Raw genomic sequence first — 26,135 nt, forward strand, 5'->3', positions numbered from 1 at the left:
TCAATCTTTCCCAGCATCAGGGTCTTTTCAAATGAGTCAGCTCTTTGAATGAGGTGGCCAAAGGATTGGAGTTTCAGCTTCAGCATCAGTCCTTCCAGTGAATGTTCAGGACTGATTTCCTTTAGGATGGACTGGTTGGATCTCCTTGCAGTCCGACAGACTCTCAAGAGTCTTCTCCAACACTACAGTTCAAAAGCATCAAAAGGGCACATATCAAAGCTTCCTAAAACTGCTAGAATAGAAAAAGGAGCTTGGAGGAGTGCCCCGGTGGCGAACTGGTTAGGATTCTGGGCTTTCACCACTGTGGCCTGGGGTCAATCCCTGGTCCCTGGTTGTGGAACTGAGAACCCACAAGTTGTGCATTGCAGTAAAAAACAAAAAGAAAACAGAGAAGAAAGAAAAAGGAGTTTGGATTCAGTCATCCCCCACTCTCCTCTCACTGACTTTTCAAGAGGCTGGGATGGACATGACTGGATTGGTTACAGAGCTGCTGTGCTGTTCTTTTATTTTTGTTCTGAATGAGCGTCTCTCAGAAAACAAAGAGGGCCAGTATCTGCTTTATCATCTCCCTCCCCACACCTAGCAGAGTGTTAGGCATGTGGGGAAACTGGTGGGAGGTGAGGGAGGCTGACAATAGAACACGGGCTTTTTCAACTTCTTGTTTCCAGAGCTAGTGCCAGATGTCGACCAGGGCAGACAAGTGGGTGGGCACTGCAGAGGGCTGGAGAGACTGGGTTTTGGCCATGGCTCAGATCAGACAAAAGATCAACGAGAGAGATTTTCGTTTCTGTATCAAGCTCTCTGAAGGTCTCAAATCTGTTTTGCATCTGGTAAATGCAGCCAACCCCGGCTATCACTAAGAAGCCAGAATGATTTAAAAGAAAAATCTTTCCTTTTTTTTTTTTTTAAACAGCTTCTGTCCATGGCCTTGAGACTCGTTCTTTGCTGGAGCAGGAGGTCTTGGGAATTTTGGAGAGCCATGATTGTGTTAGCCATTTTGCACCCAGACTTGAATACTCAATTAAACATTTTGCTGCTACCCACTGGAGGAAAGGCCTTGGACGCCATCAGCTGTTCCCAGAAATGCACACCCCAGGGAGGAGTTACCGGGGCCTGTTTTCTCTGCATGGAGGATTGCAGGAAATGCCTCTCGGCCTCCTACGTTTTTCCTCCAGATTCTGCAAAGCTGCTTTTGGGGTGTGGCCACTCCTTTTCTTTTCTCTGCACTCTGGGGGAGTGAGGGAATAGGGGAGTTTTTCTTCATGATCAGGGCTCAAGCCAGAGCAGCTTAGAAACTTGATTGCAAATCCCAGTTACAAGGAAGAAGCCAAAACTACTGAGGACCAAGGAGGTCAGGGTTGGGCCCCGGGGTCCAAGTCCTGGTGCGGTGCCTACTGTCTTTATATTTATTTAAAGGGGACGCTGCTTAGTAACCAGCAGGCGGAGGCCTTCCTGAGTTGCAGAGCTCCTGGTCTGCCTGACTGCACAGGAATGATCTGGGTGTTACTCTCTATGGCTGAGGCCCAGCTGTCGCCAGGAATGGGGGTGGGGAAAGGGCTTCCTAATCGAGGGCTTCTAGTTACAGAGCCAGGCCCTGAAACTGCTAAGACTGTAAGGAACAGAAATTCCACAAATCCTCTCTTTTTCTTTTCGGCATCCTAGCGTTCACTATCACAATGCCTCCCTTTCCTATGGCAAAGCACACTGTTTAAGAAGGTTCTGACCGCCCAGATTCAAATCCTTGCTTTTCCTCTTGCTAGCTGCCTGACCCAGGGCAAGAAACCCAGGTTCCATATCAGAGTGCTCTTTTGAGGAAATAATACTTGAATCATAAAATTATTGCAAAAAGATTTTTTAAAAAGGTAACACACTTGAAATGTTCAGCATAGTGCCTGGTACATGAAGGAAAGTCAATTGTGGCGAGAAGAGTCTTAATGTCTTTGTAAATAGAACTAATGCATCCTATTCTACTGGCGAACTGTCAGAAAGCTCTTGATATAAGAATATTCAGTCATTAACTCTTCAAATCTCAGAATGACGGACCTAAACTGCATCCTTGCCCCAACCTCACCAGAGAGAAAGCTGACTTGAGTCCCGGGCACAAGTCTTCTCCTAGGGAAAGGGCACAGGAAGAAGAGAAGCACACGGGTGATCTCACCCTTTGGGACTGGGTGTTTTTCCGGATGGGGCGCGCAGCATCCCCAGGCCGACTGCAGCAATGGCCCTGCCCCGCCCTTCACTGCAGTCCTGGAAGGGCTCCCAGGGGCGGAGGGATGGGGGTGCAGAAGATTTTCTGCAGGGCGGGGAGGGGCAGGTCTGGAGGATGCTAGCTGCGGGGAGGGCGGTGCGGCTGGAGCACCTCCACCATCCTGGGCGGAGGCAGCGACCTCCACTGCACCACCAACCCCCATCCATGGCGCGCGCGCTCCTTGCCCATCCTCCCACCGCCCTGCATCGCCGCTTCGGCTCCGTCCGGGTGCGCTCGGCCCTTTCCGCCGGTGATCGGGCGGCGAGCCGGCGGGAGCTCCGCCCCCTTTGCTCCGCCGGCGCTGCCCGCCCCCCGCCCCTCGCGCCGCGCCAGGGAGCTTCCCCCGCGCTCGCGCCCGCCCGCCGCAGGAACGCGCGCGGCCGCCTATAAAAGGGGCGGGGCGCGCGCGTCGCCGCCACTACCCGCTGCGGAAGGGAACGGCGAGGAGCCGAGGCCGCCGAGCCCCGTCAGTTCCCCCAGCACCCCCGCCCCCGGCCCGACGCACCCACTGCCCTCACCCCCAGGAGCCGGTGAGAGAGGGGAGCGGGCGAACCCGGGGAGGGAGCGGGGCCCGAGGGCGGCCGACAGCTGGGGGGCGAGCCGGACAGCCCTTGAGACGGGGCGGGGCCGGCGCGCGGACAGGTGAGCCTGGCGGGCCTCGCAGCTCTCTCTCAAGTGGGGCGGGGAGCCGAGCGAGCCGGCGGCGACCGGCTGGCGGCGCGTGGGCTGCGAAGGAGCCTCGGGGCCGAGTCTGGGCGCCGGCCGCTGGAATGTCATTGACTGGGCGGAGGGGGCGGCGAGGCCGCCGAGTCCCTCCCCCCCGCACCCCACCCCACCCCACCCCCGCAAGCCTGACTGCTGCCCAGCCCGGCCCCATCCGGCAGCCGCAGGTGGGGCGGGGGCTGTGTGGCCCCGATCGTTTCGTTTCTCCCATCCTCCTCCCGTCAGAACGCTCCCCCGCCACCGCCCCCAGTCCCTTCCTTGGTGGGGAGCGACTTCAGCAGCTCCTTTTCCCTGCTCTCCGCCAGCAATGTTTACCCAGCCCTGGAAGGAGGAAAAGCTGGGAGTAAAGGGCTCTTTGACCTTAGTTTCATTCTCTGTGGCCGTTCTTTGGCCTTCTGTGGACGCCGAAGGGTCCAGGACTGGCCATCTCCTTTTCTTTCCTGTAATAAACATATCTTCCTTCCCCAACTGTGATTGGCGTGTAGATAGCAGGAAAATGCGGCGCTTGACTTTGTATGAGACCCAAATCAAATAATTTAAAAGCTTTAAGAGTTCTCCACCCCCCGCCTCTTGCCGAGAGACCAAGTCTTTTGAGTCGAGGACATAATATTATTTGTATAAAATTCTGCAGCCTTGCCGGTGTTGAATGACAGAGCAGCCTTTTGTTTGAAAGACGTTCCTGCGAATTTGGTTTAGACGCTTCCCAAAGAAAATTGCTTTGAAAAGTCTCTTTGATGTACTGGGATAGAATGTATTTTAAACAAAGGGCTTGCTAAAGTTAAGGGTTGAATGTGTTTTAAATTAAATGGCTCAGAAAGCTGGGTTGAGATGGTGCAACACCTTGTCAAATCTCTTTTATATAATAGATCCTAAACTACGTAGGCCCTTTGTTCTGTCTTCCTCATGTTATTTTAGAAGAACTTACCATGATGGCTGTCATGGAAGAAGAGAAGAGAGAGCATATGAAATATTTTCATAATGTGTTGAGAAATGGCGTCGTCATAGCAATTGGACTTAACTAAAACAGAATACCAAAGATGGAAGGGTGGGGGTGTCTGCAGCCAGGAAACAGAAAATCTGAAGAACAGCAGTGGGAGCACTCAGCTGTATGAAACCATGGAGCCAAGGTTCCAGCTCATCAAACTAGTCATGTATTTTCCCTTTTGTTTGCAGCTAATGTCAGCTTTTTGAAAGGTCAGATTGAAGTCCAAGTTTTAGAAATGTGCAGCAGGAAAATAAAAATGTGCTGCAGGAAAGGCCTCTGCAGGAAATTAGCTATAAGCCTTTTTTAGTAACTGGGCCAATATTACTCCCAGGGACCCTCAAAGTGTGTTAGCTGTTATCCAGGGACCTAGATGGAGAGCCAGTGGATTCGCTCTCTGCTGGACAGGTGTGAGGCAGGCCTGCAGTAAACCATCAGCCGGGTAACATTCTTTGATATGTTTTTGGTCTTTGGCAGGGTGTTTGTGGTAATCTCATAATTAGAGAAACCTGATACGTCACAGGCTCCGAATATGAGCTTGTCAGGCAATCTGATGAGCAAGTTTAGATGGGGAGGGCTGGTTTTTAAGTATATCTTTGGGTTCCCTGGGCTAGAATTTCCTCTGCTCTTCCTTTACCTGCCTTCTTCCCTGTGGGGGCTGCCGACTGCAGGTGCTGAGAAGTGGGTGTCAGGAATAGTCCACAGTCCTGGCATCGCTGAACCTGCGCTAAAGGACAGTGGGCGCGAGGCCGGCCTTGTAATCTGTCCTTCGTGGGCTATGCGAGGACTCTGCTAGTCATGCGCCGGGTCTGCTGCGGTCCATCAGCTGTGGTCAGAGTAGGTAGCAGAATGCAGCGTCCTGATGGCAAATGCTGACTCCAGGAATGCAGGGGAGGCATGCAGAGTGAGCACTTGGGGCCAGTGGACCCGAACAGCTGCACTTGTACCTCTTTTGCATGTTCCTTTCAAAGGGGCTTTGAACAGGAAATAGTGTTTTGTGAAGGAAGTGTCCCAGTAAACTAGGCCCAGGTTAGATTTCTGTAGCTTGAGTTCTTTCTCGTTTCTGATGATTTCACAAAGTTATACTGTTTTATGACTGAATGGAAAGGAAGACAGAAATCATCTAATACTGGCAGTCCCAGCTCATTTATCGGGATGTGGGTTGGGCAGGAGGGCATGTCTAGTGTTAAAAAGTATATTCAGGATTATTTGAAAAGGGGGGAGACTGAGACCCAGAAGAGGGTATGACTTGGCCAAGGCAGCACCTCTGCTAATACCAGGGAACCTTGGTTCTTTCTCAGGGTTTTTAAGGGTTTTTAAGCCCCTAGTGGGTTTTAGGGTTTTTAAGTCCCTAGTGGGATTTACAAGCTCTGTAGAATGAAAAGGGCGCTGGGAGAATATCTGAAATTTGATTTGTACCTGTATTCATGTATCTTTCAGGATCTGTGTTCTTCGTTTTGAAATCACTGTGTTCAGTTTGCCCTTAGAAGCTTGTTATCTTGCTCTCCCTGCTCCCTCTTTAGACACCACATTCTTCCATCATGCTGTCATCGTTTCGTAAACGCAGAGTCCAGGTATTTGAGCAGCATGCAGGAGATGTGTTACTTTTTCGGTTTGGCCTGGCTTGCAGTGAAGACCATATGTCGCAGAGGTTGAATGATCCTAAGAGAGGGGGTGGAAAAAATCCCTGCCTGCATGACCTTTCTGTTAAGCACATTGCATAGGATACGGGCTTTTGTTTTTTTTCTCTGCTGTTACTTGAACAAAAGTCTTAGTAGATTTATTCTCAAATTTGCAAAGCTTTTTGTTTTTTTACCTTCCTCTTATTAAGGCATGAATATATTAATTTCTTACCACTCTACTGGTGTTTGCATGTAGTGTTTGCTAATTTTTTTAATTTTAATTATGGTTACTTGGTTCTTAAGAACCAAGGGACTAAACACATTACCTTAGATATTTAGAAAGTATAATCTGAAAACATGTAAAAATAGTGTTTTTCAGTTTGACAAATATTGTAAACTTGGGTTTGTTCCCTGTTTCCATTGACTTACTTTTTTCGCCACAGTTCTTACAATGAAATGGAGCTTGCATTATCATGTTTAAAAAACTCACTATGTTTTTATACACGTACAGTATTTGAGTGTTTGCTAAATTGGACCTTTTTCCAAAAGAAAAGTGCTTAAAATTAGTGTCTTGATATCTCATAAGCAGAACCCTAAACTCTGCAAATTTCCTGTGATTATGGGTGATAAATCCAAGGCAAGCCCTTTTATAAATCAGACTGGATAATTAAGCAAGGTTTATAAAAATGGGCACATGATACCTTTTTCCTATTTTGAATTTCAGTAACAATATTTTGCAGTTAAATACCTCTCATCTGAATTTTACAGGTTATAAAAGGTAAGTAGCAGCAAGGTAGTGTTTGAGGCATTCAGGAGTAAGTTTTCTCAACCATGTTTCTGGATTTTGATGCAGTGCAGTATGAATGAATCTTTTGCTGCTTTAAGCTGAATCCCTGCTCACCTCTGCAGAATCCTTCTAACAGGTTCAACTGAATTAACCAAGCTGAAGGCTGACGTGCACATCTACAATCCTGATTGGAATGTGGTTTAAGCAAAAATATTTCTGGCTTTCCCATGGTTGAAATTAAGTTATGTACTAGTTACCTCTCTGCTTACCCTCAGGCCTACCACTAAAATCTGTAGCTGAGCTGGTTTTGAGTCAGTTCACTTAATCTGAGAATCAGTTAGCATCAGATTTTATGGGTGCTGGCACTAATTCTTTGGTGCTTTGTTCTGGGGGAGCTCTTCCACATCCATGGATGTCGTTCTCCTGCTTTGGAAATGTGCTGGCTTTCTAAGCCAGGGAGAAAGGGCATTGTTGGTTCTGCACCTTTGGGCTCTGACTAAGCAACAAACACAAAACCGATGGATGCTTCCTCTGACCTTTTGCCCTGGGTGATGTTTATGAATTTTTCTGTAGAGCCAAATGCTCTCCTCACTCTGTTAGTCCCGAAAACCCCTTTGCCTGTGCAAAAAAAAAAAACAAAACAACAGTGTATCTGGTGTCCTGCCTGGGCTCTGAATTCATTCTGCAGTGCTCCAAACGCCCCTGTCCTCACGGCAAGCTCAACTGGCTAAGATGTTCAGTTCACTAAGATGTCTGCAGTCCCCACCCTGTTTCCAAATAGTGACTCCTCTGGCCTTGGACACAATTGTATTCTCTTCTGAGGTTCCATAGAGAAACTCTCCTGACTGGATTCTTCCACTCTCTGAGGTCGAGTGAAGGTGTCCTAAGCTGCTGTTTCACTGCAGGTACCCGGTGTGCAGGGTTCAAAGCATTTGACCTTTGGTTTGAAAGTCTCTGCAGTCTTTTCCGTTGCCTAACAGTATCGTTCCCTCCCACTCCTTCTCTTCACTCTCCAGGGACAGACCCCTCCCCTCACACCATGGTTTTGTAGCCTCTGTGGATTAGGATAAGGCTTTACAGAATTCCCTAGGTACCAAGGAGTGCCTCAAATAGCTGTCTGTGGATGATCATCAGGAAGACAAAGATAGGAATTAATGGCCAGCTTCTTTTGTAGGGATCGTTTCCAGTTGATAATGTGTATTAAGTTGGTGTTGGTTATGAGAAATCCTTCTCATGCATGGCTTTAAATTGAACTAGAACTTTCTAGCCAAGGTTCACATCTTTAGACACCCACTTTCTTCCCAGAGATCTAGCAGTGTTGTACGAATGCTGACAAGTCTTTTTGATTTATTATAATAGAGGACATAGTTGTAATTCCTGTGTTATCCCCTGTGCTCAATTCACATTACTTGCTGAATGATGCAGCTAACACTCTTGCTGCATTGCAGCATTTAAAAATAGCCAGTCTTCTCTAATAATTAGTTGCCAAAATCTGACCTTTTTTCTTTCAGTTACCTTAAATAGGAAGCTGTCCTTACACAGAGAATACATCCAGCCGTTCACTTCCCCTCCTTCATTCTCCGCAAACGTAGACCTGATTGACAAAATCAGAGTCCTTCTGGTGCTTTGAGATAAGCAGTCGGTTGATCACTGTCCTGGAATTTGGCTCCTGTGCAGTTTTTAGGCAGTTAGTGGAGTCTGTAGGTAGGTCTGTATGGTTGGAGATTGGTTTGTGTGTGTGTGTGTGTGTGTTTTAATGGCACATTTCCCAAAGTCTTCCTTTCTAGCTTTCAAAAGGTGTTAATCCCATTAAGGCTGGGAACAGCTCAGAGCTTTCTCTGTGGAGTCATCTTATCAGTCAGCTGCGAATTTCTGGCTGGGGGCGGAGTCCTTGCAGTGTGTGCAGCACGCTGGCAGACGGCAGAAAATTCCACCAACTCGCAGAGTTTTGGGCCAGAGGTCGTAGTGCCTTTGAGTGGCAATAGTTTGTTGTCGATAGGAAATTTGTTCTGGTGTTCAATGTAGTCTGTGGAAATGGCCCTCTTAGGAGCCAGAGAAACTGGAACTTGTATGGGGACAGCTCCCTGTCAGGCAAAGGGGTAGCAGGAGCTGCCTCGAACCTGTCTTTGGTGTCTGGTGTGATTACAGCAGAGGGCGAGCTCGGCTGGCTTGCAGATGCCCGGCTGCCTGGAGACTTGGCAGAGCTCCCACCTCCTGCCATCAGCTGATCTACTGCAGGAAAGAAAAGTCCATTCTTGCCTGCCCAGAGCACTTGGTATAGAATTGACTTGTTCTACTTCACTGGGGTGACAAAGAGGGCCTTTTAGGTTGGTTAATTTCAGCAGGGCCTCGCTGGACTGTCTCCCTGGATTGGTAGGGTCAGATGGGCAAGTGGAACCCACACAGGGGGGCTTGCTCAGGGGGACCCTTTGCAGTATTATGTTGGGCATTCTTTTATTCATCGTAAAGGGCTGCTTTCAAATGTGAGCAGAGATTTCCATGACAGCTAAGGGAAGTGCAGTGAATCCTCTGATAAGGGGTGGCAGGACAGACACCAGAGACTGGGCATCTTGCAGAAAGGCACCCGCAGGGGAGCTGTAGTCACAGGCGTAACTACCTGTACATGCCTTGGAAACTTAAAGACTGAATCTTGAGACTTTGCTGGCAGTCCAGTGGTTAAGATTTCACCGTCTAGTACAGGGGGTGTAGGTTAATCCCTGGCCAGGGAGCTAGGATCCCACATACCTCGTGGCCAAAAAAAAAACAAAGCATAAAACAGAGGCAATTTTGTAACAAATTCAGTAAAGACATTAAAACTGGCCCACATTAAAAAAAAAAAAAAAAACTTTTAAAGGAAAGGCTCAATCTCAAAAAAAGTAATTTTGATTTTTTATAAAATAATTCATATATCCTCCTTCCTTTTTCCTCCCCTCAGGTGGTGATGGACAAGATAAGCGGTAGTAAAAGAAATTAAAAAGTAATGGCATCAGCTCCGATCATGTTAGAATCCCTGTTTCTAGCATGCTGTTCTGGGAACCAGAGCATCCTGGGTCACCCTAGCTCCACCACTTGCTTATTAGATGACCTTCTTTCTCCTGATCACTTAATAATGAAGTGACAGCAGCTTCTTTATTTCCAAATTCAGTGTGTAATTGACTGTCTAAATAGGTGCCAAGTTCTGTGGTCAGAGAGTAAGATAAGGTCTTTTTTTTTTAATAGTTCCTTAGGAACTCTAAATTCCCCAGTCACTCAGTCATGTCCAATTCTTTGTGACCCCGTGGGCTGCAGCCTGCTGGGCTCCTCTGTCCATGGGGATTCTCCAGGCAAGAATGCTATAGTGGGTTGCCATGCCCTCCTCCAGGGGATCTTCCCAACCCAGGGATCGAACCCAGGTCTCCGGCACTGCAGGCGTATTCTTTACCATCTGAGCCACCAGGGAATTCCCTAGAGAACTTACCAAAACACAGGGGGAAAACAGTAATCACATGGCAGAATGGGACATGGTGATGCTCTAAGAGGGAGAGAGGGAGTGAGGGTGTCTGCTTCAGGACTGCAGAGAGGACAAGCTGCCTGAGGCTTGGAGGGGTTGAATGGTATTAACTGATCAGATTGGGGGAGGGGCGATGGAGAACATTTGAGAGGGAGTTTTCTGCTCAGGGAAGTGGACCCACCCAGGGTTGATGAGGGAGTCTGATGCAGGATCTGCCTGGAGCAGAAAACACAGGTGAATGAGTGAAGTGTTTACATTCTAGTAAATGTGTCGGACACGGTAGTGATTCTTGTCAAGATCCCTGTCGAAGTCAGCCTTCTCCCAAAGAAGCTGATGATCTAGGGCTGCAGCGTGAGCAAGCACCACCCTGCTCTGAACAGATGTTTAGTTTGCCCAGACCACCCTCAGTTTTTGGTATGAAGGACTCTTGAAGCGTGTTTTCAGAATAGAAACTACTGTTTCAGACACGAGCTATCTATTCATGATACAGAACTGTGCCTTTAAAAAAAAATTTTTTTTAATTAAACTTTATTTTGTACTGGGGTATAGCCAGTTAACAATGGGATAGTTTCAGGTGAACAGTGAAGGGACTCAGCCATACACGTGTCCATTCTCCCCCAAGCCCCCTCCCGTCCAGGCTGCCACATTACGTTGAGCAGAGTTCCCTTACCATACAGCAGGTCCTTGTTGGTTATCCATTTTAAGCACAGCACAGTGTACACGTCCATCCCAAACTCCCTAACTCTCCCTTCCCCCATCCCCTCCCACCAGCAACCAGATGCTCAAAACTGCCTTCTCGCACCAGATTTCCTAAGGTCCCACCCCGCCAAGGTGAAGAGTGCAGCTGTCCTGGGTGTGGGCCGCCCCAGCTCAGTCATTCAGGTCTGGTCATTAGGTTGACACCCCATGGTGTAGCTTCAGTCAGCACATTCTAGCAGTTCATTCAGTCACAGAATTTAGCTGTTAACCTGAACAATATGGAAAATGAAACCCAGGTGGACTACTGAGCTCTCTCTTTACCTTCACCAGTGAACTTGGGGCTGCTGCTCCAGGAGCACTTAGCAAACATTTGTTCATGACCTCTGTCTGCTAGGAATCAGGACACAACAGATATTGCGTTGCTCAGTCTTAATTATACTGCGGGAAGTATATGTAAGTGCCGTGTAAATCTACAGAGAAGTGTGATTAAATCTGAGAAGGAGGGAGGGAAGAAGCGAGTGCAGCTTCGTAAGGAGGTGAGATCCTGCAGTTGCTCATTTCAGCTCGTATTGACCTGAAGGGGAGTTATCTGGACAGAGGAAAGACAGAACATTCTGGCAAAGGAAGCCTGAGCAACCAGCCTGGAGTCTTTAGAGAGGATAATGTGTTTGGGAGGAGGGTATTTCTCTGTGCCAAGAGGGAGGGCGGGGGCCATGGGTGAGACCTGCCAGTCAGGTGTGTTGGGCCAGGTTGGAAGGTCCAGCTAAAGTTTAAGATGGGTTCTTTCCTCTCTGAGACGGAGCCAGGAAAGGTTTCAAAACGTGGAAATGACGTGGCAAAGAATCTGTTTCTCTTCACAGTCAAACAAATAAATAAATTGGACTTTGTGGTAGGAAAATAACAACAAAAATAACTGGTTGCTCTGTGGAGAGGAACTTGGGAGGAATGGTGGGTGATAAGGCTGAAGTGCCGTCGTATTCTTTTCCCTCAGAAGACAGGTCTCCTCATAAAAAGATAGTCCTCAGAGTTTGCTGGGTGCATGCCCGTGCTTTTCTCGAAACCTCTTGAAGCTGCTTTAATCTCTCAAGAGCTGGAAACTGCCCGGAACTCAACAGTGCTGTTTAGCTCCCAGCCGATGGGGGCAGGGAGTGGAAGCGCACAGGGGCCTCCATACCCAATCCTTGACCCACTAATCCTTTCCTGTTGGCTGGGCGAGGCGAACAGATCATGGGAAGAGCTCTCAAATGTTTCTCAGGCAGCACAATTTTTCTGTCTTGTGTAAATTATGCAAAAACAACTGGAGAGACCATAAAGCTTATCTGGTCTTTTTTTTTTTTTTAAACACCAAGTCACAGACTCTTCTCTGTAGAATATAAAGTTAGAAGGGTCTTGGGACCATCTCAGTATCATCTGGCATTTTTAGTCGTTCTAGGAAATTGGGCTCAGGGCGGGAAGGCCGCTCAGACGAGGTCACGTGTTACTGACACGCATACTTGCTCATTGTTAGTCTGCACCTGTTTCCTTCTGGGCATCCTTCCTTGGTTAGAGGATAAAATGGCTTATTTCTGAGATGAGCAAGTACTGCTTTCTGGCACAAATAGGTCAGGTTTTCTTTTTGACGTTAAAGTTTGGTGAAATTGATTTTTATTGCGGTAACTGAGAAATCCACTACTTTAGGTAAATTCTATTGCTTTACGATGTTAAAGACTCACTTTATTTTTTTAAGGGGACTTACTGTTTTATTTTTTAACACCGAAAAAAGACTGTTACTTTATAATCATTTCCCTTTTCTTCACTGAGTAACAGGCTGAGATGGAGAAAGATGGAAAAGCTGAGTTAAGAGTAAATGTTCTCTAATCTCCACACCATGAAATGCACAGGCCAGATGAAAGGATTTTTGAGTGAATTTCTCAGTAATTCTTTGAGCTCCAAAGTTGGTGTTTTTTTGAATTCTCAAAGCTCTGTAGAATTGACAGCACAGATCATAGTTCTTTCCTTCACGTCTCTCACCAGGTCTCTCTGCAGTGCTGGTGAGGTGTCCTATGAAGGACCCACGTGGGCAGCTGTTCTTTACGAAGCATGGGGTCTGGGCTTCACCGTTAAATCCTGAGAAGTGACGGCCTGCAGTTCATTTATCTGCTCAGGCCCTCAGAATTCTTTATTTCCTTCCAAGAGGCTAATTCCATTAAATCTCCATTCAGTCTATTTTGGTGTCTTGCACTTAACTCAGGGCTTGCTGCCTTTTCAGAAAATGGACCCAAGCGGGGTCAAAGTGCTGGAGACAGCAGAGGACATCCAGGAGAGGCGGCAGCAGGTCCTGGACAGATACCACCGCTTCAAGGAGCTCTCGACCCTGAGGCGCCAGAAGCTTGAAGACTCCTACCGATTCCAGTTTTTCCAAAGAGATGCTGAGGAGCTGGAGAAATGGATTCAGGAGAAGCTTCAGATTGCCTCAGATGAGAATTACAAAGACCCAACCAACCTGCAGGTACGTCTGAGATGCGAGCTCAAATGTCATTACTCAAAATTTGTACAAAGATAGGTACTGAGTTATGACCTTGAGAGATTGAGTGGCAGGGAGAATGTAGGCCAGACATCAGGAAGGACTGACTCACGATCCTGAAAAGCCCTTAGTGATCGTATCAGCGAGCACGAATGTGGAGTCCTGCAGGTTCTAATTTCTCTTGTGGGGATGCTTTAAGCTGATGGTTCTCAGTCCACTGCTTGGCAACCATTGGTGATCCTTCAGTTTTTTTCAGGAAAGATCTGGGTTGATCTCTTGGAGTATGTGTTTTTGAGACAGGTATGCTAACTCACAGTGTTGTTGCTGGTGAAAGTTTATAAAGCTGTTTTTTTAAAAAAAAGACAAAGCCTTTCTTCTCGTTCATTTTGTTGAGAGACTTCTTTTTAGTAACTGGCACAGTGGTTGTGCCCGTGGTTCTTTTATTATGCCAGAGTCATCTGAGAAGAGAAAATGATGAATGCTGGTGAAGGGGCAGGCCCTGCCCAGCTCTGCATGTGATTATACAGAGGTACTGAGAAATGGAATGTAGTGAATCAAGTCAGTCAAAGAGTATGGCTTCTAAAACAAGCTAAAAAAAGTGTCATGTAATGAATGAATGTGAGTGGCTTAGTACAGGATAAACAGTACCTGCCAAGAAAAAGCTCTCAGTATGGTTCTGTACTTCTGAGAGGGATCGGATGTCCATAAAGGCTAGTTTCCTGATAGAGAAGCAAATGAGGATATTCTGTAGCATCTTGCTGTCTGCCAAGTTGCGGTCCTCGGTGCCAGGCTTCAGGGGGCAGGTGTAGACGCAGGCGTAATTTTGTGTAATTGAGGTGGTAGGGGATGGGTGGGATGCCGCGTGAGGGTCCATCATGAGAGGCAGTGGGATGCAGGCGGGGAGGAATAATCTGGGCGGGGGTTGCGCGGTGGGGAGCAGAAGGGCGTGCCGCTCACTTCACGATCCCCCGGCAGGGCAAGCTGCAGAAGCATCAAGCCTTCGAAGCCGAGGTGCAGGCCAACTCGGGCGCCATCGTGAAGCTGGATGAGACTGGTAACCTGATGATCTCAGAAGGGCACTTTGCATCCGAAACCATCCGGGTGAGTTGGGGCCCTGCTGGCGTGATGGCCTGCCTCTGGCTGGCTGGTGGATGGGTGTGGGTTAATGCTTAACTGTATGTTTGGGTTCCTGAGGAGATAGATTCTCCTAGTTTCTTAAAGGAATTTGTGAAGTACCCTAATGGAGCTCCCCGTAGCCTGCCTTTGTAATACAAAGACTCAGTATGCCTGTAAACAAGCATGTGTGCACTCGGTGAGGAAGTTAATGTTCTCCTTACAGAACAAACAAGGATGCAGGTAGACTGTGAGGAAGAGTGATCACTGGAGAGAAGAACATATTGGTGAACTTAGGGATTAGGACACAAAGATGAGTGGGATCAGTCACAGACACCGTCAGCTTCTGTGTCAGGAAGCTCTCTCTGGATCTCGGGGCCTTGCCCCAGGAGGGTTTACTGAGGTCTGGTCAGCAAGCCTGTTAAAGGTCCGGCTGTGAGGAATGACCTCACAGTGTGCTACCTGTTGGTCGGTGACCCTGGCTGTGTAACTGACTATGAAGCAGGAGTCCTCAGATTCTTTGTCTGACTTGTTTGGGTGCCATGCGTTGGGTTTGGGGCCATAATTAGTTTTTCTCTGTTTTGTTTTGACAATTCCAATGCCAAAGTATTAAGGGAAAACAAGGCTCTTTAGGGTGAGGTATGCAGACTTAGTTTCTCATGACTGGATGCTGTCTTCTGTCTTTGATTTCTTTCTTATCTACGTGTTTTGTTCTTTGTTATCCAAAGTCTCATTCCATTGAGGGACCAGCCTTTTCAGTCCTTGTGTCGAGGCAGTCCCAAAGACTGAGATGCAAGCTACATTCTTAAGCCCCAGCTAGAAATATTCCTTCCTCCGCCTTTCCCTGAGTGAGATCCATGGTGGAACATCCACAGGGACATCATTCCCTTAGGATCTCATCTAGTGGTTTTTAGCAGTAAATACTTGTTGTGTCTCTTTTGCTCTCATATACTGTGCAGTCTCTTATTGAAGACTTGCAATTAGCCTTATATTGTTAATAATAAACTGTTAACTAGGAATGATTGTAAATAGGAAGTAAATTCTAATTGCTGTATGACCAATCATTTAATTACTACATTCAACCCATTTGGGCAGTGTAATACATGTGTCTGCGATTAAATACAAAGACATAGGACTTCCCTAGTGGTCCAGTGGTCAAGACTGCTTTTCCACTTTAGGGGGCCACGGGTTCAGACCTTGGTTGGGGAACTAAGGCCCTGCATGCCACATGGCACAGCCAAAAATATTAGAGATATATCTGCCCATTTCCCCACTCTTGTGTATAGTCTTACTGTAAATGAAATCAGCCAGAGTGAATGGGGCTGCTCTGGGCTAGTTTAACCAGGTTACAGGGAACGTGAGATATAGATCACGTGTGTGGCTTTAGTAATCAGTCCGAGGGCAGGAGACCCAGAACTCCCTTCAGTCCCCTCTTCCCTCTTAAGAGATCTTATTAAAGCAGCATTAGAAAGCACTAGCTACTCTTTGTTGAGAAGCTGTGAGCAGCCATTTAGGTGCAAACACTTCACCAGGACTTTTACATCCGTTGTCTCTAATGTTCACGGGAAGCTTGCGAGGGAACCATAGCCTAGAAGGGTAGGAACAGAGGCTTAGAAGTTTGAGTGACTTGCCCAGGTTCCCACAGCCAACAGGTGACAGAACCAGTGTTTCAATCTCCGGTCACAATTACTCGCTTTATTTTCCCAGCCCATGTTTCACTCCTACCTGCTTTCCGTAATTTCTCCTGACTGCCCCTCAGAGCTGCTCCTGCTTGCCCAGGCCTCTGTTGAGAAACCCAACTGAGTCAGCCAGGAATTCTGCTCTACCCCGCCAGCTGTCCGTGCGTTTCCCCAGCGCACCTGCTGCCCTGCCGGCTCCCGCTCTCACACGCCAGTAAGCTTCTGAAACTGGCCTCTGTCAGACCTGCGGTGTTGACACGATGAGACACACGGCAGTGGGAAAGCTGCTCAGTCCTGAAACAGGCCTGGCCCCGGTTCTCCCTGGAGGGTGTGGCAGCGAGAGATGTAAGGGACTGACAGCTGACTTGTAGGGAAGGATTTTTGGAGCCTTCTGTGACCCCATTTTGAGTGAAGTGAGGGTTTTCTGGGTGGTCCAGTGATTAAGACTTTGCGCTTCCACTGCTGAGGGCACAGGTTCAGTTCCTGGTCAGGGAACTAAGATCCCACATTGCCATGCAGTGAGGCCAAAAGTTAATGAAGAAACTTTTTTTCCCCTGAGCAAAAGGTTCTCATAGAATCCTGATGTTCATGCACCCAGATCCCACGGTCATCCCACTTGGTAATTGGTCTGGCCCGGTAACTCAGTAGCGTAGTTTGGGCAGTCAGTGTTAACACAGAGGAAGGTGGGTGGTGTGTGAAGGACCATGTCCTGCATAACCTGTCTGTCACCGGTTTAGACTTTCACACCATACCGGACGGCATGGCGCCCCATAGTGACCGCCACCCACATTGGCTCCCACATCCGAGTAGGTGGATACGGACTTGCCGTTGGTTGCCTTGCCCCTGCTTGCCTGGGAATGCCCGTCACTTCCTTCGCTTTGGTGGACTCTGGTTTAACCATTGGCGATGAAAGTGACTGTCGTGGTGGAAGTTTAATTGTGTGAGCATTTATTCTCCTCCCACTGTTTTCTCCTTTCAAATGAACCACCCGTACTTGTTTCTAAGAGAATCCACCCACGTTGACTCGCCTATGGCTTTCACTCTTTCAGTTTGTGGGGAGTGGCGTCTCGATGATGGGTGGGCCCCAGGCCTCTCTCCTGGCGGGGTGTGTGTGTGTGTCACTCGTTTCTGTCTGTGTGACCCAGAAACTCCCAGTATCTTGGGTAGGCATAATCAACACCCTGAAATTGGGTTAGAAAGCCAGAACACATCGCCTAAGCATGAACTGATGATAATTGCCCCAGTTCCCAACGAGTCCTTACTAGGGCTGTGCTATGAGAACCCAAGATGCTGGGAAGGGACTGTTTGGACCTGTGGCTGCCACCTGGGTGCAGCTTGCTGTCAGCCTTTCTTGTGATGAACTGTGTACCACACGCTGTATCTTCTCACAGAAGCACCAAAACAACTTAGGCCACGAATCCTCTTTGAACGTTGACTGTGTTTCAGGATGCCATCTTTTTTCCTTTGTACTAAGGCCTCTTCACTTGTGCCTTGTAATTATTTCTTTACACGTATGATGCCTCCAGGACCTCTTGTTCTTTCCACTTTACCTCTGTGAATTCAGGACACACCCTTCAGTGATTCCTGCTGCTGTTCCTCGATGACACCTCATCTTTCCCTCCCCAAGTCTTCTGACTTAGAAATCCCACTGTCATAACTTAACAATTAATAAGAACTAAAAACATTACCTAAAGACTTACCAACAATATATCAATAATAATTGGTAATTATAAGAAATAGTAAGTTCTTTGGAGTGAACTAGAATACACATGCTTACAAAAGGTCAGTTGTTTGATAGGTCAACTGTAAGACCTACCAAAACACTGAGGTGTACATGTTTACATCTTCTCAGTTCAGTTTACCATTTCCCTGCAGCGTAGGCATTATCTTGAAAAAGACTGGTTCAGAGCTCTGGGAGGTGTCTAGCTGGTTGGAGCTCTGTGGAGGAGCCAGGTCCCCCAGACGTGGCTCTCATGTGGGGGGTGTTGGGCTCTTTAACCTCCAGACTCGTCTGATGGAGCTGCACCGCCAGTGGGAATTGCTCCTGGAGAAGATGCGGGAGAAAGGCATCAAGCTGCTGCAGGCCCAGAAGCTGGTGCAGTACCTGCGGGAGTGTGAGGATGTGATGGACTGGATCAATGACAAGGTACGTTTGAGCAGGAGGGAGATGCCATGACCCTGACCTCCTAAGTAGGAGAGGAGCACGCAGTAAACTGCACGACCCTGAAGTGGCCACGGCCCCTCCGGCACCCGTTTCATGATGGGTTTTGGGAGCCACTGTGCCCGAGTGTGTCTTGGTGACTCTGGCTCTGCTGTGGTCCCCAAACAGGAAGCCATTGTGACGTCTGAGGAGCTGGGCCAGGACCTGGAGCACGTGGAGGTGTTACAGAAGAAATTCGAAGAGTTTCAGACAGACATGGCTGCCCACGAAGAGAGAGTCAATGAAGTGAACCAGTTCGCTGCCAAGCTCATTCAGGTAAATGGGAAAGTGCTGCGTGTTCTCGTAGCAGCGTTATGGTAACTGCCTTTACATTAATATTAATGTGATACAACTTCATTAATTTTTCCAGAAGGAAAATTTTGATTAGGTGCCTGATTTTTGGGTGAGCAGGTTTTGATAAAGCATGTCTGAGTCCTGTTTAGATCTCAGTAAGGCAGCAGTATTGCTCACTCCTACCTTAGAAAACACTTTTCAACTTGTGGCTGTGGGCAGGAAGGGCAGAGTTCATTTGATCTCTTTACTCCGCCCATTTTCAGGTAGGGCTTGGTGAAGCTTTTATGGGCTGTTGAAGTTGGGCGTCACGGTTTCTCAGACTAGGGTGTGGTGGCGGAAGTTGAAGAGGGTTGGCAGGAGTCCACCGCCACCTCAATGCTCTTCTTGAGTCGGAGCTTCCCTGGACTCCTGGGAGCGGGGGAGCCCTGTAATGAAACAAGGCTCTCCCCTGGGAGCTCTGCAGCCAGAGGGGAGTGGGACTGCCTATCGCTGCTGCTTTATCATTGCCCACCCTGCATGGCTCCAGAGATGTCCAGTACAGTGACCACAGGAGTTTTTGCTTTAGGGAAAACTTGGCTTGGGGGATGGGGGTGCAAACTTTGAACCTGTAGATCCTTCAGGACTGGCATTTGTTTCCTCTTGGCTCAGTGATGAAAGGAGAACCAGCATTCCTCAGACATAACCTCGCCTCCCACATGACAGGATCATGGGGTCCTCAGGATCCTGGGCCATCCCCGGGTCGTGCCAAGGAGAGCGGGCGGGCCAAACCCCAGATCCCACAGAGGATCCCACAGCCGAGGAGTGCTTTGCCTTATCACTTTACATGTTACTTAAACAAGACACAAGGTGGTTAGTGAGGAAGGAGACTTTGAAAGGAGTGTCTCCAGTGTGAAGTCAGGAACAGATCTGAAAGCCATGTTTCTGGGCAGGCGTGCTTCTCGGTAGCCTCATGACACCGGACACCCTGAACTTGGGATGAGCAGTTGTTCATGAGGCGCCCACGCAGGTGCCGCTGCAGGATGTCAGCGCAGGGGCTGCTACAGATGTCCAGAACTTCTCTGGAGAAGCACCACATGGCTCCTGGGCTCAGACAAGGGCTCTCCCCTTTTTATAGAACAAGAAATGAAGCTCCCGTGGAAGGAGCTTCCCTCTATTCCACACAGAAAGCCAGTGATTCTTCAGAACAGTCAGGATTGCTGAGGCAGACATGTCAGGGAGCCAAGGCCAGGTGAGCAGTGACGGGGCCACAGGTGCCGGTCTGAGTGTTGTGTCTGCCTTTCCTGGCCCAGGAGCAGCACCCTGAGGAGGAGCTGATCAAGACAAAGCAGGACGAGGTGAATGCAGCCTGGCAGCGGCTGAAGGGCCTGGCCCTCCAGCGGCAGGGGAAGCTGTTCGGGGCAGCTGAGGTCCAACGCTTTAACAGGTACCAAGCTGAGGGGGCTTGCAGGAATGGGATCTCCCGGCCAGGTGTGGTGAAGCCTACGGGGAGTTGAAGAAAGTGTGGGGCTGACTGGATCTCTGCCCTGTGTGGCATCCCAGTCCCGGATGGACGATGTAGCTACAGACAAACGGGTGCCTCTGTGTTGTAGGGATGTGGACGAGACCATCAGCTGGATTAAGGAGAAGGAACAGTTAATGGCCTCTGATGACTTTGGCCGGGACCTGGCCAGCGTCCAGGCTTTACTACGGAAACACGAGGGTTTGGAGAGAGATCTTGCTGCCTTGGAGGACAAGGTGGGTTTGGAAGGCAGCTGTTTCTGTGACTGAGTTACTCACCAGGGTCGGAAAAGCAGCCCTGACGAGCGTGTGTCTCCAGGTCAAAGCCCTGTGTGCCGAGGCTGACCGCCTGCATCAGTCCCACCCTCTGAGTGCCACCCAGATCCAGGTGAAGCGAGAGGAGCTGATCACCAACTGGGAGCAGATCCGCACCCTGGCCGCGGAGAGACACGCACGTCTCAACGATTCCTACAGGTAGAAGCGCTCCTCCAGGGCTCCACAGCCTGTACCGTGAAGCTTTTGTTTTAGAGTTGAGGTCAGAATTGATGGTTAGTTCTCTGTAACAAGGAGAACGTGTTACGGCTTTGGTATAGCTTCATAGCTTTCCTCTAGTAAGAAGATGCAGAAGACTTTTTCTTACTCTATTTGTTATGTATTTCCTTGTTGTGTATTAATGTATTTCTATATTATATTTAGAGACTTGACAACTTTGTAGTATTTGTATATACATGCACAGTATTGATGACTTTATAAATGTCTTTTTTCCAGTCCATATGACTTTGTTAGAACCAATATAAATGGAAATAGCTATTAGCAATAAGTATTTAGCAATCTGAGCATCATGTAAAATATTCTGTTAAAATTGAGTAAATCAGAAATTGAAAGGGAAATAGTATTTCTTACTAGTAACTAGGAGTTGAATTTGGGAATCACAAGGAAGTTGAATATAAGGGACAAGCTCAGGGAATTATAGTGATGGACAGAGCCTAAATTTTGAAGGATTGATTTCAGTCGTCTTTTACTAGTCTAGATTGGAAGAGTCCTCCCTTTCCCAGGGCTAGAGTTTGTATGGCTTGTTAGACTCTTGAGGACATAGAATTTGGAGCTCTGGGGCGGCATCTTCCACCCGGGGCCTCCCCTGGAGACCTCTGCTTACGGACCTTTGGTTTCCCAGGCTTCAGCGCTTCCTTGCCGACTTCCGAGACCTCACCAGCTGGGTCACTGAGATGAAAGCCCTCATCAACGCAGATGAACTTGCCAACGATGTGGCCGGAGCCGAAGCCCTGCTGGATAGGCATCAGGAGCACAAGGTAGTGTTTCCAGGGTCTTCCAGAAGTAAAGCCGTGAGCTTATAGTGTGTGGCTGTAGCTCTGTTACTTCCAGCCTGGAGTGGCTGAAACCTTGCTCACAGGTAGCTCTCACCATGGGGATTGGGGCTGGTTTTGCCTTTGGAGTCTGGCTTTTTCTGCTTCTAATAGATGGTTGCTGCTGCTGCTAAGTCGCTTCGGTCGTGTCCAACTCTGTGTGACCCCATAGACGGCAGCCCACCAGGCTCCCCCGTCCCTGGGATTCTCCAGGCAAGAACACTGGAGTGGGTTGCCATTTCCTTCTCCAGTGCGTGAAAGTGAAAAGTCAAAGTGAAGTCGCTCAGTCATGTCTGACTCTTAGCGACCCCGTGGACTGCAGCCTACCAGGCTTCTCCGTCCATGGGATTTTCCAGGCAAGACTGCTGGAGTGGGGTGCCATTGCCTTCTCCGAATAGATGGTTACTCTCCTGATATGTAACTCATTTAACCATGATTCATAAAATCAAAAGGGCCAAGCTCTAGCAGGGTGGAGGTGCTGTTTTGCATATGTATCCTGTGCCATCTTGAAAAATCTTTAAATGCTGAACTTCATGGTTGGTTTGAGTAAATCTAAACTTCATAATCTGCTCTTTCTCCAAAGTATGTCCATGGGAAATTAGTTTTATGAGATCTTAACAGGCTTTATACCTTAAGAAAAGGGTTTTCTGTGGCTAAGTAATTTTGGAAAAGACTGTTAAGGTTTAAAAAATTATTACTATAAATCTTCTGAGGTGCTAAAAATAAAAAATCAATATACAAAAGTCAGACAGCCCCCTCTGGACTAGCAACAGTTAAAAGCGTAATTTTTAAAAATACTAATTATCACGTGAGAAAATATAAAGTACTTGGGAATCTAACAAAAGTTGTTTAAGACATCTGTGGAGAAAGCTGTACAGTTTTGAGGAAAGGGGAGAAACAGAATAAAGGGGTGGGCATGGTGGAATGATTGCTTGTAGAGGTGCAAATTCTCCCCAAGATGTATGTATTCAGTGCAGTTCCAGGCAGAAGCCCAGAGGCCTTTGTGTCTGAAATGAAACATGCTGATTTTAAAATAAAATTGGAAGGGATTTCCCTGGTGGTCCAGTGGCTAAGATTCCTCACTCCCAATGCAGGGGGCCTGTGTGCAATCCCTGGTCAGGGAGCTAGGTCCTACATGCCACAGCTAAGAGTACACATGCCACATCCAAGACCCGGTAGAGCCACATAAATAAATAAACGTGAAAGTAATTTAATTTGGAAGAAAAAAAAATTAAAACCAGCTGAGACAATTATGAAGAACAGAGGAGGGACTCTTCCTACCAGGTATTATAAAATCATAAGTTGATCTGGCACAAGGAGACCTCAAATAGACCAGTGGAACAGATGATGGAGAGCTCGGGCCCTGTAGATATGTGGACACTTGATGGTTTGACAGATGGCACGAAAAGCCAGTAGGAAGCAGACTTCTTAGTAAGCGATGCTCTCCGGTTTGGTTACCTGGGCTGATACTAGCAAACCTGGCGTCATCTTTGGTTTGTTCTCATTCTAGATGTGATATTCCTGATTTGAATGGTTATACAAAATTCAACAACTTACTCTTTGTTACAAAGTGGTGGACATAAATTGTCCTTTTTTCCCCCCCATTAGGGTGAAATTGACGCCCATGAAGATAGCTTTAAATCTGCAGATGAGTCTGGACAGGCCCTGCTTGCAGCTGGTCACTACGCCTCAGATGAAGTGAGGGAGAAGGTATGAGAGGAGAAAGGGTCTTTTAATAAAAGTCTCTGGAAGCTGTTATCCATCCTTAAATATCCAGACATTGCATTCACCACAGTGTCAGAGAAAACTTAACGCAGGAGATTCTGCCTGGAAGTTAAGGAGCAGCAAACACTTCCAGAGATTTAAAAAGGAGATGCATGATGATTGATTAGAGAAAGTTCCATTTGTGTGGGCCACATGCAACACATTTCCTCCTTAAAGGGGACTTTGCAGAGAGCTGATTCCTGCATTAGTAGCTAGAGTTGAGAGGAAACATTAAATTATGTGTATGTGTATATAATTCCAAAGTTTCAAAGTATCTTTGTAAAGATGCCTGAGGTACATTAGATAATGATTTTTATGTTTTTAATACTATATAGTCCAGGAAGAGACATTTTAAAGACACACTTTATTGTCGTTAACTTTACAGCCTTCAAATTAAGTCTTAAGCATTGATGGATCTAGTGAGTGTGTTCTGAGGAGAACCCACTCAGTTGACACCTCTCACCTAAGAGTCCCTGCTCCTCCTATGCTGCCTCACTTTTACAGACGTGCCCTTTTTCTTCCACCAGAGGTTTACTTGTCATGTCTACCTAATATTATATGTGATAATATGGCAATAAATTATTAATAATTCTAGGTTCATCAAACAGGGCCAATTCTTAGGTTTAGCAGGACCATGCAAACCCTCAGGATCTGTGATTTTTGTGTGTGTGTGTGTGACTTGGCTGACACGTGCAAGTGAATGCTATCCTTTTTGTGCAAATCAGAACCAAGGCCTGAAGGTTAGCAGAGGATTAGAAATGCCAGGAGTCTCTGTATCTGATGTTCCCCTCTCTTCCCCTGTTCCCCACCCCCCCACCGCCACCCTAGCTTACCGTGCTGTCCGAGGAGCGGGCCGCGCTGCTGGAGCTCTGGGAGCTGCGACGGCAGCAATATGAGCAGTGCATGGACCTGCAGCTCTTCTACCGCGACACGGAGCAGGTGGACAACTGGATGAGCAAGCAGGAGGTGAGTGGGGTAGGGAGCCGGCCACCTGTGCCATGCTGTTCAGCTGGCCCGTTCGGTTCGGGTTTAGTTCTGCGTCATGCCGAGGGAGGGGTTGCCGGCTTCCATGGCCCCTGCCAACACCTTTCCTATTGCTGAGACTGAAGGGCCCTCAGGAAAGGATCCGGTTTTTCAGAGGACTGTGATGGTGTAAAGTTTTTTGTTAGATTTTCTTTTCCGTTAGAACTTTGCATTTTGTGTGATTTAAATCTACTAGAGGTAATGAAAGCTATTGGAGCAAACTTTCAGTAGAGGGTAGAACGAGGGTTTCATGCTCTTGCTGGATTGGTTTTAAGTGAATCTGGAAGGACCTCTGGCTTCCAGGGGAGACCTGAGAGTTTCATGGCCATAGTCTTTATTTCTCTCCTTTCTGTATTGTGGCCTCAGCAGCCTTTGCTTTCTAGTCCTGAGAGGTGAAGGGCGTCAGACATTATGTCAACACTGTGTTTCCTTCTGTAAGGCGTTCCTGTTGAACGAAGACCTGGGCGATTCCTTGGATAGTGTGGAAGCGCTTCTAAAGAAGCACGAAGACTTTGAGAAGTCCCTCAGCGCCCAGGAGGAGAAGATCACAGTAAGACACCTTCCTGGCGTCCGTGCCGTCACGTGATCCTTAGCGTCAGCGGAGGTCTTTTCTTGTTCTGAGAGGCTTCCGAGCAGAGTCAGAGAAGTCTCCGGGTGCTTACACCCTCGTGAGGGTGATCAGCCACCTTGCTGGAGACACAGCACAGCTTTTAGAATGAAATTGTTCTCTTGATGTAAACCTCCAGGTTGAGATTTCCTCCCTGTTAAAGTAGTTAAGAACTAAGGTAAAAGGTTTTCTCCCCAATGAGCACTGATCTTGGAAGTAGGAATTGAGGAGTTACCGTGATTACGATGCTCAGCTTCCACTGCAGGTGGTATGGATTCGATTCCTGGTCAGGGAACTAAGATCCTGCATGCTATGTGGTTTGGCTGAAAAAAAGAATTAGGAGTTGAAAGACTGGTAACCTGTGTCTGACCCCGTCAGATCCTGCCCTGACATTAACTGCAGCCAGTGTCTGCAGGCCTGAGTGGAGCTAGCATCACTGAGCCATCTGACTGAGGACGTCAAGTAAAAACTCGGAAGTTAAGGGATAAAGGTTGTCATAGCAAACCTCAGACTGAAGTCCTTGACGTGGTCTAGAGCGTTTTGTGCTGTGTTCTGCACTCCCCTCTGTGGGCCGAGCTGTGATGAGCCCTCACCAGTGACAAACCCTCTTCTTCCTCCTAGGCCTTAGATGAGTTTGCCACCAAGCTGATTCAGAACAACCACTACGCAATGGAAGATGTGGCCACCCGGCGAGACGCAGTGAGTGCACAACTTCCTCACTAGCCTCCTTTCCATCCATGGGTGTCCCTCCCAAGGCAGGTCAGTTAGGGGTGAGAGTGGAGACTCACAGGGGGCCTTGCCTTCCAGCTGCTGAGCCGTCGCAATGCCCTGCATGAGAGAGCCATGTACCGCCGTGCCCAGCTTGCAGATTCCTTCCACTTGCAGCAGTTTTTCCGTGACTCTGATGAGCTCAAGAGTTGGGTCAACGAGAAGATGAAAACAGCCACGGATGAAGCTTATAAAGTAAGATCCTGTCGGCAGTGTCATGTAGCCCTTGGTCTGTAAGCCAGACACCATGCTTACAAATAGATGTAGCTAAAGAAAAAGAGATTGGAAGTTTCAAAAACACACTACTAAATGTAAGCTGGCGGTTTCATACGTCCCCTATGAAGATAACGTGCGAGTGCAGTGCAGCGTAACTTGCTGTCCTGTGGTTCGAGAGAGAACCTCTTTCTTGGCAGGACCCATCCAACCTACAAGGGAAAGTGCAGAAGCACCAGGCCTTTGAGGCCGAGCTCTCGGCAAACCAGAGCCGCATCGACGCCCTGGAGAAAGCCGGGCAGAAGCTGATCGATGTCGACCACTATGCCAAGGACGAGGTGGCGGCTCGGATGAATGAGGTCATCAGTCTGTGGAAGAAGCTGCTGGAGGCCACAGAGCTGAAAGGTGAGGGGAGGCATGCATGGGGTTGTGGTAGGTTTAGAGAGTTAAATGCTCGTCCTTGGTTTAAGTACTTGGGCCACCTAGGCGAGCTGCACCAGGTGACTGGGCACTGGGGCTCACTTCCTGAGGGAGTCAGCTGCGTGGGTGCCTAATGATG

The 26,135-nt window shown here is 48.0% G+C and overlaps 1 protein-coding gene across 32 annotated transcripts in view; it reads left to right on the forward strand.

Annotated features, from left to right (window-relative positions):
• The first annotated feature begins 2,662 nt into the window (after nt 1-2,662).
• Nucleotides 2,663-26,135, forward strand: part of SPTAN1 (spectrin alpha, non-erythrocytic 1) — a 58,070-nt gene continuing 34,597 nt past the window's right edge. For 13 of the 32 annotated variants that reach the window (XM_005213345.4, XM_024999033.2, XM_024999036.2 and 10 more), the window contains exons 1-15: nt 2,663-2,778; nt 12,800-13,039; nt 14,030-14,155; nt 17,852-17,992; nt 18,176-18,322; nt 19,630-19,763; nt 19,930-20,074; nt 20,157-20,311; nt 21,012-21,147; nt 22,810-22,911; nt 23,794-23,931; nt 24,428-24,538; nt 25,217-25,294; nt 25,403-25,558; nt 25,777-25,981. In XM_005213345.4, the coding sequence (XP_005213402.1) occupies nt 12,803-13,039; nt 14,030-14,155; nt 17,852-17,992; nt 18,176-18,322; nt 19,630-19,763; nt 19,930-20,074; nt 20,157-20,311; nt 21,012-21,147; nt 22,810-22,911; nt 23,794-23,931; nt 24,428-24,538; nt 25,217-25,294; nt 25,403-25,558; nt 25,777-25,981 (2,011 nt within the window). In that variant the 5' untranslated portion in view covers nt 2,663-2,778; nt 12,800-12,802. Of the gene's footprint in view, nt 2,779-2,870; nt 2,891-5,325; nt 5,528-12,799; nt 13,040-14,029; nt 14,156-17,851; nt 17,993-18,175; nt 18,323-19,629; nt 19,764-19,929; nt 20,075-20,156; nt 20,312-21,011; nt 21,148-22,809; nt 22,912-23,793; nt 23,932-24,427; nt 24,539-25,216; nt 25,295-25,402; nt 25,559-25,776; nt 25,982-26,135 lie in introns of those variants that run through there. The other 19 variants (XM_059891420.1, XM_059891423.1, XM_024999034.2 and 16 more) reach the window with 11 other exon arrangements.

This window comes from Bos taurus, chromosome 11 (genome assembly GCF_002263795.3).
Source record: "Bos taurus isolate L1 Dominette 01449 registration number 42190680 breed Hereford chromosome 11, ARS-UCD2.0, whole genome shotgun sequence".
Lineage (NCBI taxonomy): Eukaryota > Metazoa > Chordata > Mammalia > Artiodactyla > Bovidae > Bos > Bos taurus.